Genomic DNA, 12,018 nt, shown 5'->3' with positions numbered 1-12,018 from the left:
TCGTTTTGTTTTACACTGTTGCCATGGTAAGTTGTTGGCATAGATGGAAGAAATATTCAGAAGTGGTTTTCAGATATTCTGAAGCTGGCAGTGTGTTTATTTTAATTTAACTTCAAGTTAGCATTTGTTACATATCTTAGCTACTATGCAGTCACTATTCGTCAGGCCAGATGCAGTTGTTGGATGGCAATAGCTGATGTTGCATTTGGCTCCAACTTTCAACTTCCTTCTCAAACAAGTACCTCAGGAATGAGATAAACTTTGCAGATGATGTTAAACGGCAGGCATTGCCATCTTGCTTGCCTCTTGAGATCAAAGAAACCACAATAAAGCACTCATCCCAACAGAAACTTGTGCTGGAACGAGGAATAACAAACAGTTAGGCTTTAAAAGTATTTCTGGCACTAGACAGTACAAGAGTTACTTGTCACCTACCTGTGGATACAAGGATACATGCACACACACAGAGAACTAAAATCAGTATTTTTGACCATACTACCAAATCAGTTGCAGTTGCTCTAAAGATCTGGCTGGGAAATATTGCTCAAGGGCTGCCATTCTGGAAAGTACCTTAGCTTCCTCCCTGCAGAGCTCACAACCATTTAATCCAACACTAGGATGAACCAACTGGGCAGAAATCAGGGGGATACAGTGAGAATGCAGAGCTTGGCAGACATGTTCTGTTGGAAGAAAAGTGCTGCACAAAAGCAAACTTGCTTCTCTCCTGACATCCTGCCCTGTTCTCCTGACATCCCTTGCAAGAGCAGCCCACTGTACTCAAATGGAACGAGAAGCTCCTATTCCACACTACAAGGGTATCTCCTAATCTTGTTTAATCCAGAAGCAGGCAGTACTGATCCATATCCATCTTACTGTTAGTATTCAGGTGAGTAGCACCAGTTAGTTTGGAACTGAATCTAGGATGATGCTTCACTGGTGCAGTGATGGAGGTAAGGAAGGGCAAAAGAGGGTTGAAGAGCATCATGAACTACAGCTGTACAACATTTTTTGATACAACTCTCACACTTCCATGTGGAGAAAGGCAGAGAATGCGGAGCTACTCCCTCAGCACCTATCCAGGAGCAAGGTCTCACATCGCCTGGTGCTATTAGTGAAAGGACATCTGTTTTATTCTTTCTTTAGGCAGTCTCAGTCAGGAATGAGGCAGGAGTTGGTTGTTCAACTGGTTTTAGTCTGGACTTTCCATAAGTGTCAAACACAGCAACTCCATTACGGAGACTGATGCCCACTGTGGACTGTCTGGCAACCAGGACAGATTTTCGACTAGAGTGCCTCTAAAACCAGTGAGCTATGAGTGGAGACCAGGGTGATTAGAAAACCTCTCACCAGAGTGCTGTTTTGAGTTCTCTTTCCCACCCTCCTCTGTTTGTTGCCAGAGTAAATCCTATGTATAATTTATCTATTCCAGACAAGTTATGCTGATACATAATTTACAATAGCCTGCAATTTTCCTATATAGTGAGAGAGATCATTATAATATATTTGCATTCTTGGGGCCACAGCACCAGCAGGTGTAAAGCAAGAAAAAGGCATCAAGATCAGCACCGAGACTGGCTTTGGAGAGATAGAGACCCTTGTGAGCTCTTCAGCTGTACAAAGCCTTGATCTTGGGCTTTAGGAGATACGTTCTGCACTCTTCTCACCACTCAGCTCTGCAGCCCTTTTGGGTGCTCTGGCAGCTGCCACAGATCTTTGTTTCAATGTAGGGATGTCTACTTTGCCACTTCTTGATTCCCTTATGTGCTGGGTACCCTTATCCTCCCCCCTGCTCACATTTTTGAGAGCTGCTGACTGGTTTCTCATCACCCTTTCCAGAATTTGAACCTGGTCCTTGTATCCAGACAGAGCTTGAATTTATCTGCAAAATAACACTGAGCAATACTGGGCCCCTGTTGTTCAGCCCCTTGGGAAGTCATTCATGTCTCCAAAAGCAAGGTGATCAGGTCCCACTGACACTGCTACTTTCTCCCTCAGCAAGCAGTTCTGAAAGGAAGAAAAGCAAGGGAAAATAGGCTTCCTGTAGGAAACTTGTGTTGGTTTCCACAGTCGGTAAGTGGCCCCACTCTTGAGGAATTTGGAGAAGCTGGTGCTACATCTATGCAAAAAAGCCCTAAGACACTGGAGGACAACCCGGCAGAAGCTTCGCACTGCTTATGTTTTCAAAATCCAGATTCCAGGAGGAAAGGAGGAAGAACCATTAACATAAGTATTGACTGTGCATGCCTCATGTTTCCCCCATGTTGCTTTTTCATTGCCTGTTTTTCAAGCAGCAGCAGATTGCTAACGCTCCCCAGCAGCAAGCCGCCATGGACTTGCTTTCAAATTTGGCAGCTGTCAACTTTTGCTCTGCAGTCACTTTATCCTGCTTTCTGCTGAAGGTTATTTTTGACTCGATTCTTTGAGACCCAAGTGCTCCACCTGCGCAAGCAGCTGGATTACTGGGAGCTCTTCATGGCCCAGCTTTCACCAACATTAAACAACTGTCAATGCTGTTGTGTATAAAGCAGGTGATGAAGTGAATGGGGACACAAGAGTCACTCTACAGCCCTGTACAGAGGTGTTTTCAAAAGTGGTGGATGATGTGGGAGGAATCTCATCTTTTCAGTGCTTCTGTTAAGGGCTGGAATTCATCTCATTTCAGACAACTGCAAACATCCTGAGCTGGGTACTGAAGGTCTTGCGAAGATATCAGATAAAAGGGCAGTCAGAAGTTCTCATGCTTTTGCATGAGAGCTCAGATATGTCCCTGCATCCACATCAAGCGGCTTTTACCTAGGTACACACCAGAAATCTGGAAGATCAAACTGAAATGGTGTATAAGGTATTGGTGATAGTTTATCCAATAGTACTATCTCTGTCCTCTGTTCGTCACTTTGCCTTTCATCTGTATATGGACAGTCATCTTTGTGGAAAATATTTATGAATTTTTTCAGACAAGCTAGCTTTTGTCTGAGGTCAGCAGCAAGCACTCAACAGTGGATTTGGCCCTAAGCAAGCTCTGACTAATTCAGGATAAAGTGAACAGATGACGGTGCTCTGCCATGCCTGCTGCATGAGATTAACCCATTCGCATTCAGTGACAGCTGGGCACACCACAACTTCCACTCAGCACATCACATACTCTCCTTTCTCAGCTTTCTGTTCTAGTCACTTCAGATCTTGATGGTTGAGGCCTCATCAGACCATGGCCACTTATACAAAGGTGCTACCCACACTGAACCTGCTGGCTCAACAGCAGTGTAGGTGCTGAGAAATATGTAGATGGCACATAAGTCCTCCTTGGGGATAATTCCAGTCAGAACATAAATCCTCTTCACCATTAGATGAAACTTGCTCCAAACCAACAGGACTGCCCATGTTTCAAAAATGTCCCCTCTCCCATCAAGACCCACAATGTATATACCTGCCCTGTCTTCCCAGCTTCCAGCTTTGACTTAGGGAAACCATTACAGAGTTCCAGGTGCATTTTAGGTGCATTGTTTTCAAATTCTGGGCCTGGCAGCCCATGGCCCATGCTTTCCCCTGAAATCCCCCCAAAAGATAGCTTGAGCCGTACCTCTTTGAGGACCAGCACGCACTTGCCAGGCCCGACAGACTGAGGTAGCTCTGCTATTCTGCCTTTGTTTAAATATGGACCTGAGAAGCAGCGGTGGTTGATGTAGAGCTGGGGGCAGCAGTATCTCCCATTGATGGTGCCTGCAAGGAGAAAGTAGTATTGATGTGCTTGTAGCACTTTAGTACAGTAAATCAAGGGCCCTTCTTCCTCTTAGATGTAGGAGAAGAAGAGAAAAGTAAAGGAGACATAAGTCTTCCTTCAGGTAGAAGGTAAAGAAGGCTTTTCTATTTTAATCTGTCTGACACAGGGAAAAGCAAGTGCTTTTAAGAGCAGCTGATTTGGCTGCATATTCTACCAAAAGGAGAACTGGGAAAGGATTTCATTCATAATGTGACCCAAGGCTCTTTCATAATTCACATCACAGATGGACATGAGCAACTCAGTTGCAACTTGCCAGAAAGGGAATGTATTATCTGCCTCTCACAGACACAGAATCAGCTCAGGGAGAAAATTGAGGTGGAGAGCTCCACAAACTCCTTTTCAGCCACTGTCCAACCCTGGGCACTGTGGTGCCATTCCCCTGACCCAACATGGGTCTACAGAGCTACTGTCTTTGCCTAGGCAAATTACTCTGGACTTCTTTATAGCCCATGAAGAGAAGTGGCTACTTCTAGATGTGGTTAATGTGCCATCCAAGTGGTTATCCACTTTTTGGTTATCATACCCCCCAACAGCCCTTTTCTCCCCATTTGATTGCAATGGAGCCCTGGGATGCTGGCTCAGATGTCAATGTGTGTCTTGCAGCCTGCTGAAATAAAGTGAATTAAGTTCTGCCTTTCCTGCTGTGTCTATGCAATTAACTGGATGAATATTGCACTCTCAGACCCTCCTGCCACTGCTAAAGGGAAGAAAACTTTGCTTTTAGCAGAAGTAGCAGTCATGACACACAGTCCCAATGCCAGCAGAGGGACTCATTAAGTCCTGGTGCAAGCAATTTCATTGATGACAATTAAAAAGTTGCATCCATCTCCACAAAGGCTTCATTAACACAGCCCTACCGTCCTCAGCTGGAATGTGTAATCTACAGGGGAACTCTGATAATCTCAGCAAGACATGCAGAGGACCAGATCCTCACATGGTGAACATCAGAGACTCCCCACACTATTGTTGCATTTGCATCACCTCACAGATGTGGTCCCAGCTCCCCACCCATATGACACACTCGCTCCCTTTTTAGGGTCACATTCATCCATACGTGCCACAGGTCCTTGAAATAAAAACTCTGCTGGTGCTGAGCAGCCTTACCTGTTGTATCTGGCTGAGGAACTGGGCAGAGGTCATGAGGTATTTTCTCAACAGGCACTGTGGATGGTAACCTGTTAAACAGAAACTCAGTGTATTTAATAATGCCAGACCGGGCAGAGGGGCAGAACCAGCCTTCAGGCTGTACCAAGAGATAAGCCAACACCTGCCTGGACCAAGGAATGGAGATACATGAAACGCAGTCTCACTTCCACACAGTTTTTTGGAGTCCTGGGCAAGTATATCGAAGAAAGAGGAGCCAGATTCACTCCTCCTCAAAAAATACACTCTAGTTTGTGAGCCTTAGCCCTTCAGGATGCAGATATTCACATTCAAGTCGTTAAACTCTAGCTTATAGAAACTTCAAGGATTAGGTAGGAAAATGCCCTCCTGGTACATGTCTGTCTTTCATAAGCATCCCTTACTGACCATCAGACACTGGCTACACTGTCCCGGCTAGTAAAATGTTTCTACTGTGAAGACTCTTATATGTTCACAAACATTTTAAATTTAAAGGACACACCCCACCCCTGCCTTGGCAACTCTCCTGCAGTATCTGGACAGTAGTTACTAAGTCATTCAGGTGCTGTGTATCATTTCTCCTGGAAGACCTGACTCATCTCACTAAAAGTATCATGGAATAATACAATCACTCAGGTTGAAAAAGACCTCTAAGATCATTAACACCACCATGACCACTAAACCATATCCCAAAGTGCCATGTCTACACATTTCCTGAACACTTCCCCAGACTGTGAATCCACCACCTGCCTGGGCAGCCTGTTCCAATGCTTGACCACTCTTTCAGTAAAGAATTATTTCCTAATACCCAAACTAAACCTCCCTAGGTGCAACTTAAGCTCATTGCCTCTCACCTATCACTAGTTACTTAGGAGAAGAGACCAACCCCCACCTCACTACATCCTCCTTTCAGTTAGTTGTAGAGAGCAAGGAGGTCACCCCTCAGCCTCCTCTTCTACAAACTAAACAAAAACAATTCCCTCAGCCTGTTCTCCAGGTCCTTTGCCAGCTTTGTTGCCCTTCTCTGGTGTTCCAGCACCTCAATGTCTTTCTTATAGTAAGCTGAACACAGTACTTCTGGTGTGCCCTCACCAGTGCTGGGTACAGATGCACAATCTCTTCCCTACTCCTGCTGGCCACGCTATTCCTAATACAAACCAAGATGCTGTAAGCCTCGGCCACTTGAGCACACTGCTGGTGTGTGTTCAGCTGTCTGTCAACCAGCATTCTCAGGTGCTTTTCTGCTGGGCAGCACCTTAAACAACACCTTAAACAATCCTCTCAAACAACAGAAACTTACTGTTTTTCTGGTTGCACCACTGCAATCCTTCTCTTCCTTCGCACTGTAAAAATGAAGCAAGGAAGAAAATAAAATAGTGGTTTACTCTTCTGTCTTATAAAATATGCCCATAACACATAAAAACGTGGTATAAATATGCTGAGTATAAAATGACTCCTCACACAATGAAATGGTGTTTAATTACCACCGTCATCTTTTCCTGGTGTTTTTTAAGTAAGTCACTACATCATTAAAACCTACTTTAAAGATGTAATAATACATTTAATCTTTCCTCTGGAATGCTAATATCGTATTTTATGGGATCAGTATAAAAAAGAATTAAAATAAAATCACAAATATTTTTCTCCACACAGCAACACATATGGATAAGATTACATTTTACAAGCATGATTACCTCCAGCATAATTTATCCCTAGCTATAAATTGCGATAAAGCTGCATAATGTTGCCATAGCAGTACTCTCCCAAATTAGGCCCTGGCTGCTGATTTTTAACTTAAGCATATTTAACTCTTCAAAAGGGATGACACATTTTAAAATTTGCCTTTCAGATGTTAATTGATATAAGCAGAGAGGTTAATTTTTAATCTGCTGGCTTGAGATGGGGTTAGATAGTTTCTGCTAAGAACAGGAGACCAACACCCAGCCACCAAATACTCATGAATGGCCTTTGAATGCAAATGGGAAGGAAAACAATTGGTCTTCATATGCAGTAGAGACAGGAGAAAACACTACAGGTTTAATTGTGCTGGGAAAGATTTAAATTAAACACTATGGAAATCTCTGAGCCAGTCAGAGCAGTGAAATAATGGGATAGACACCGCAGGAAGGGGCAGAAACTCCATCACAGGAGACATGCAGCTCCAGGTTTCGATAAGCAGCGCCTGGTTTTGACAAGCAGCCCCTAGTTTCAGTGGGAGTACCTGAACAGCCTGTTTGTGTCCACTCTACCCTACATTTTATATTGTTGTTTAGGTTTTTTCCCCAGTCTGAGGTCCAGTGTCCATAATTCACTCAGGTGGGTGCCTGAGAACTTTGCTCAGGAAACAAAAGCTGATATCACTCTAATGATCCCACAGCAAATCCACAACCCACGCTGTGCAATTCCTAACCACGCAACAGCCTTTTCCAGCACAAACAATCCAAGTTTTAAAGGAACTGATCACACAGAAAAGTACAAATTGCATAATGCCAATGCTGCAGAGTTTGGTCACTGATCAGACTTACTACTATTTATTACAGTACACTGACAGCCTGGTTACCAGTCAGCTAGTTAGGTTGGTAGTATCAATAACTGAATTACAGTCAAAAGATAAACTCCCTGATAAATCTGTTGATGTAGTGTCTGTGCTGCTTGATGTTTCCATGTACTTACAAACAGCTTTGTGTGGTGGAGTTAGGTTATAAGCATTCGCCTCACACCAGCCAACAGGGAAAATGTCCATAGACTCTACATCAACTATGTACTCTGGAGAAGGCATCTGCAAACCTATAAACACAAATTTATAATGTAATTTAGACATGGGAATACCAAGCTCAGAGTCATTCAAGCATTCATCATGATCCAAGGGAAGAAAATGATGGAACACGCAAAAATAAATCTGTTTCCCTGCATAAAAATCAGGCATCATTTCATCTTCAATTTTGCACAGACAGCAATGATAAGGCTGTTGCATTTACTGTGCAATGTTATTCCAAATAAAATCCCCATTAAGAGCACACTAAGGGTGAGCAGTGAAGCAGCCAAAAGCCAGTATGGTTAAACATGCATGACTTTCCCTAAACAAGACAGCCTGATCGACCCTTTTGTTTTTTTGTAGAGTCACACAAGCAAGTTAACAGAAAGCCAACTCTTACAGGTTAGAGTGAACATGGGCTGTAACAGGATAGTAGCTGATTTGATAAGCCTTTATGCCACAACGTCCTCCTGAAGCTTTGCCATCTAGTTCTGCCCTTGAGTCACTGTTTTTAAAGTTGGGATATGGCCCTCTTCTGTCTAGAGGTGCTGTGAATTCTTCTAGGGATCCTCGCTACTGCATAACCAGAACACTCAATAAGGGAATCATAAAATCATAGAATAACAGGTTGGAAGGGATCTTAAGGATCATCTTTTTCAACCTTGCTTGGGAAAACCATAGTCTAGACAGGATTGCCCAGCATTCTCTCCAGCTGAATTTTAAAAGTGTCCAATATTGGGGAATCTACCACTTCCCTGGGGAGATTACTCCAATTGCTTGCCATCCTTGTGAAAAAACTTTCCTCTTGTATCTAATCAGAATCTCCCCAGGAGTAACTTGTATCCATTATTCTTTGTCTTTTCTATGTGACTCCTCACAAAAATGGAGTCTCCCTTTTCCTTGTAGCCACACTTTTAATATTGGAACATGGTGAGGTGGTCTTCCCTGAGACTTCTTTTCTCCAAGCTCAGTAAGTCTCAAGCTGTGCCAGGGGAGGTTTAGGCTGGAGGTGAGGATGAAATTCTTCCCAGAAAGAGAGATTGGCCATTGGAATGTGCTGCCCAGGGAGGTGGTGGAGTCACCAACACTGAAGGTGTTCAAGAGGGGATTGGACATGGCACTTGAACCCATGGTTTAGTTGTCAGGAGGTGTTGGGTGATAGGTTGGACTTGATGATCTCTGAGGTCTTTTCCATCCTTATTGATTCTGTTCTGTTATCCATATTATAGTACTTTATGTTACTTTACATTATATTAGTTCAGTTTAGCTTATACTATATTATATTACTTCATATGGCAGATGAGGTTGCTAACCCCCTCTCTATTCTATTCCAAAAGTCATGGCAGTCTGGGGCAGTCCCCACAGACTGGAAAAGGGGAAACATTACCCCCATTTGCAGGGGGACATAGTCTCAAGCTGCGCCAGGGGAGGTTTAGACTTGAGGTGAGGAGAAAGTTCTTCACCGAGCAAGTCGTTCATCATTGGAACAGGCTGCCCAGGGAGGTGGTGGAGTCACCGTCCCTGGAGGTGTTCAAGAGAAGATTGGACGTGGCACTTGGTGCCATGGTCTAGTCATGAGGTCTGTGTTGATAGGTTGGACTCAATGATCCTCAAGGTCTCTTCCAACCTTGGTTATACTGTGATAAGTCTAGTTCTTAGCCTTTCCTAATACGGCAGTATCCCAGTCCTTGGATCATCTTTGTGGCCCTTGTCTGGACTCTCTCTGGCCTGTCCACATTTCTTTTGTATAGTGGGGTCAAAAACTGAACTTGGTATTCCAGGTGTGTCCTGATAGGCATTGAGTAAAGTGGGATAATGACTTCTTTGTCTCTGTCAGTGATGCCTTTGTTGATGGAACTGAGCATCCTGTTGGCTTTCTTTGCTGCAACAGGAGACTATTCACTCACACTGAGCCTACTGTCCACCTAGACCCCTTATACAGAGCTACCCTTAAGCCAGGTAGATTCTAGCCACCTTTGCTTTATTCCTGGATTGTTTTTCCAGGTGCAAGACCTTACACTTGTCTTTGTTGAACAATACAGCCTTATTAGGCAGTATAAAAACCCCAAGTGGGAGAGAGGTGCTAAGATCTCTGGAACAACAATGACTCCAAAACTCCCAATGAAAATCTTTTCTTAAGGCAATCTCTTCCACTTTGGTTATTATGGCTCCTTTAGAAGAAACTCTCCTATGTGGATCACACTCAAAGCCCATTATAGCAAACAGAAATACTGCTGCTGGCTATGAGTTCATATGAAAACAATTCTGAGTCATGAGTCAAGACATCATTTAATTACTCCAAATCCATCTGCTCTGGGCCAACCTGGCCAGAAACTTCACCCCCTTCTGCCATTTCCACCCTAGGACCCATAGCTCTAGCATCAGCACAAGATGATCTCCTAATAAAAGAGACCAAAGGAGCAGCAGCTTCCCTTGCAGTATCCACACCTTTACATCTGTTACAGCATCTTTGCCTCCTGCTTAATGCAGCACCATTTGACTGTTCACAGATAGATGACTACAGAGAACTTCCCACTAATGAATGCTCATCAAGGGCTTGCAGTGTAATTGAAACAGTAATTGAACTTTGTGATGGGAATGGCACTGGGGCTGAGATGCAGCATTTGGATCAATCTTGTCTCCTATAATAAACTTGCTGCACTTTGAGAGTGTGGGGCTCTATGAATGAAAACCCAGGAAAATAGGTGTTCACACTGCTGGAGGAAATCATTACAAAAATGAAATCATCATGTCTGCATAGATTCATGGAGGTCCTCACAGTATTTCCCTGGGCCCTGTCCTTCCATGAGAAAATATCAAGAGGTCACTGCTCAATTTGAACCTGATGAAAGCTGCACTCTCCAGTGGTCAAAATGTTTTCACCTAACACCACAAATCCAGCCAAGGGCCTGATGTTTTTGCTGAACTGCTGAAGTCAGCAGCAAGACATGCATGAACTGGACAAGTCACAGATCAAACCCTAAATAAGCAAGAGCTCAACACAGTCCCCACTGAAATTTCAGCAGGACAGGGAAAATCCGTTACTGTAACTGTTCTACAGCGTTATTCTGACCAAATAAACAGATGAAATGTACTTCCCTACTTGCAAACACCAATAGATGTGACATAAACATTTTGCAGCTGCAGCCACTCTGATGAGCAAGGAAGCACCATAATATCAGTTCTCCAACACTGCTATTCCTCTTGGAAGATATATTCACAGCTACTCTGTCCTCTGAGGTGCAATTCTTCTCTCTGGAAATTGATATTCCTATCTTCTACTTTGGACATCTTACTGCTTCGTTTGGCCCTCGCTCATGTAAGTGGAAAACAGCTTGTTTGAGACTCATTAGTTTCATTTGCTGCGTTTTATGTTGCCATCTTGTCAGACTAAGAAATGTTCATGAGACTTCAGAGGTTAAATGGAAAAGAATTGTAGATTCATAGAATGTGTAGGTTGGAAGGGATCTTTAAAGGTCACCTAGTTCAACATCCCATCTTCAACTAGTTCACGCTGCTCAGAGCCTTGTTTAGCCTAAGCTGAAGGTTTCCAGGGATGGGGCTTCTAACTCCTCTCTGAACAGCCTGGGTCAGTGTTTCACCACCCTCACCATAAAATAATTTTCCCTTCTACCTAGTCTAAATCTACCCTCTTTTAGTTTAAAACCATCATGATGCTAAAAAGTCTATGCCTATTTTGCTTACAGGCCCCTTTTATGTACTGAAAGGCTGTGATAAAGTCTCTCTGGAGCCTTCTCTTCTCAAGGCTGAACTATCCCAACCTGTTCATCCTATACTCATAGAAGAGATGTTTCAGGATCCTGACCATCGTATAACATCTGAAGTTGATTAAGGATCTAGAGCACTTGTCTGATAAGGTAGGTGCAGCAGACACACTGGAGGGAATGGAGGCTATCCAGAGGGACCTTGACAGGCTGGAGAGGTGGGCACAAGCCAAACTCATGAGGTTCAATAAGAGCAAGTGCATGGTCCTGCTTCTGGGTTGAGTCAATCCAAGGCACCAATACAGGCTAGGCAGTGACTGGCTGGAAAGCAGCCCGGAGGAGAGGGACTTGGGGGTGCTGTTGGACGAGAAGCTCAACATGAGCTCTCAATGTGCACTTGCAGCCCACAAAGCCAATCAGATCCTGGGCTGCATCAGGAGAAGTGTGGCCAGCAGGTCAAGGGAGGTGATTCTCCCCCTCTACTCAGCGCTGGTGAGACCCCACCTGGAGTTCTGCATCCAGTTCTGGAGCCCCTATTACAAGAGGGATATGGACATGCTGGAACGTGTCCAGAGAAGGGCCATGAGGATGATCAGAGGGCTGGAGCACCTCTCCTATGAGGACAGACTGAAGGAGTT

At 44.0% G+C, this 12,018-nt stretch overlaps 1 protein-coding gene across 3 annotated transcripts in view; it reads right to left on the bottom strand.

The window, feature by feature from the left end:
- SFMBT2 (Scm like with four mbt domains 2) overlaps window positions 1-12,018 on the bottom strand; it is a 128,033-nt gene that overhangs the window by 23,769 nt on the left and 92,246 nt on the right. For all 3 annotated transcript variants that reach the window (XM_068168823.1, XM_068168838.1, XM_068168831.1), the window contains 4 exons: window positions 7,574-7,687; window positions 6,201-6,243; window positions 4,883-4,953; window positions 3,578-3,717 (listed from right to left, as the gene is read on the bottom strand). In XM_068168823.1, the coding sequence (XP_068024924.1) occupies window positions 3,578-3,717; window positions 4,883-4,953; window positions 6,201-6,243; window positions 7,574-7,687 (368 nt within the window). The remainder of the gene's footprint in view (window positions 1-3,577; window positions 3,718-4,882; window positions 4,954-6,200; window positions 6,244-7,573; window positions 7,688-12,018) is intronic.

Source organism: Melanerpes formicivorus, unplaced genomic scaffold (assembly GCF_026170545.1).
Source record: "Melanerpes formicivorus ecotype bairdi unplaced genomic scaffold, bMelFor1.0.p_v2 SCAF_3, whole genome shotgun sequence".
Lineage (NCBI taxonomy): Eukaryota > Metazoa > Chordata > Aves > Piciformes > Picidae > Melanerpes > Melanerpes formicivorus.
Note: the sequence above shows the minus strand (reverse complement) of the source record. Positions and strands in the feature narration are given on the sequence as shown.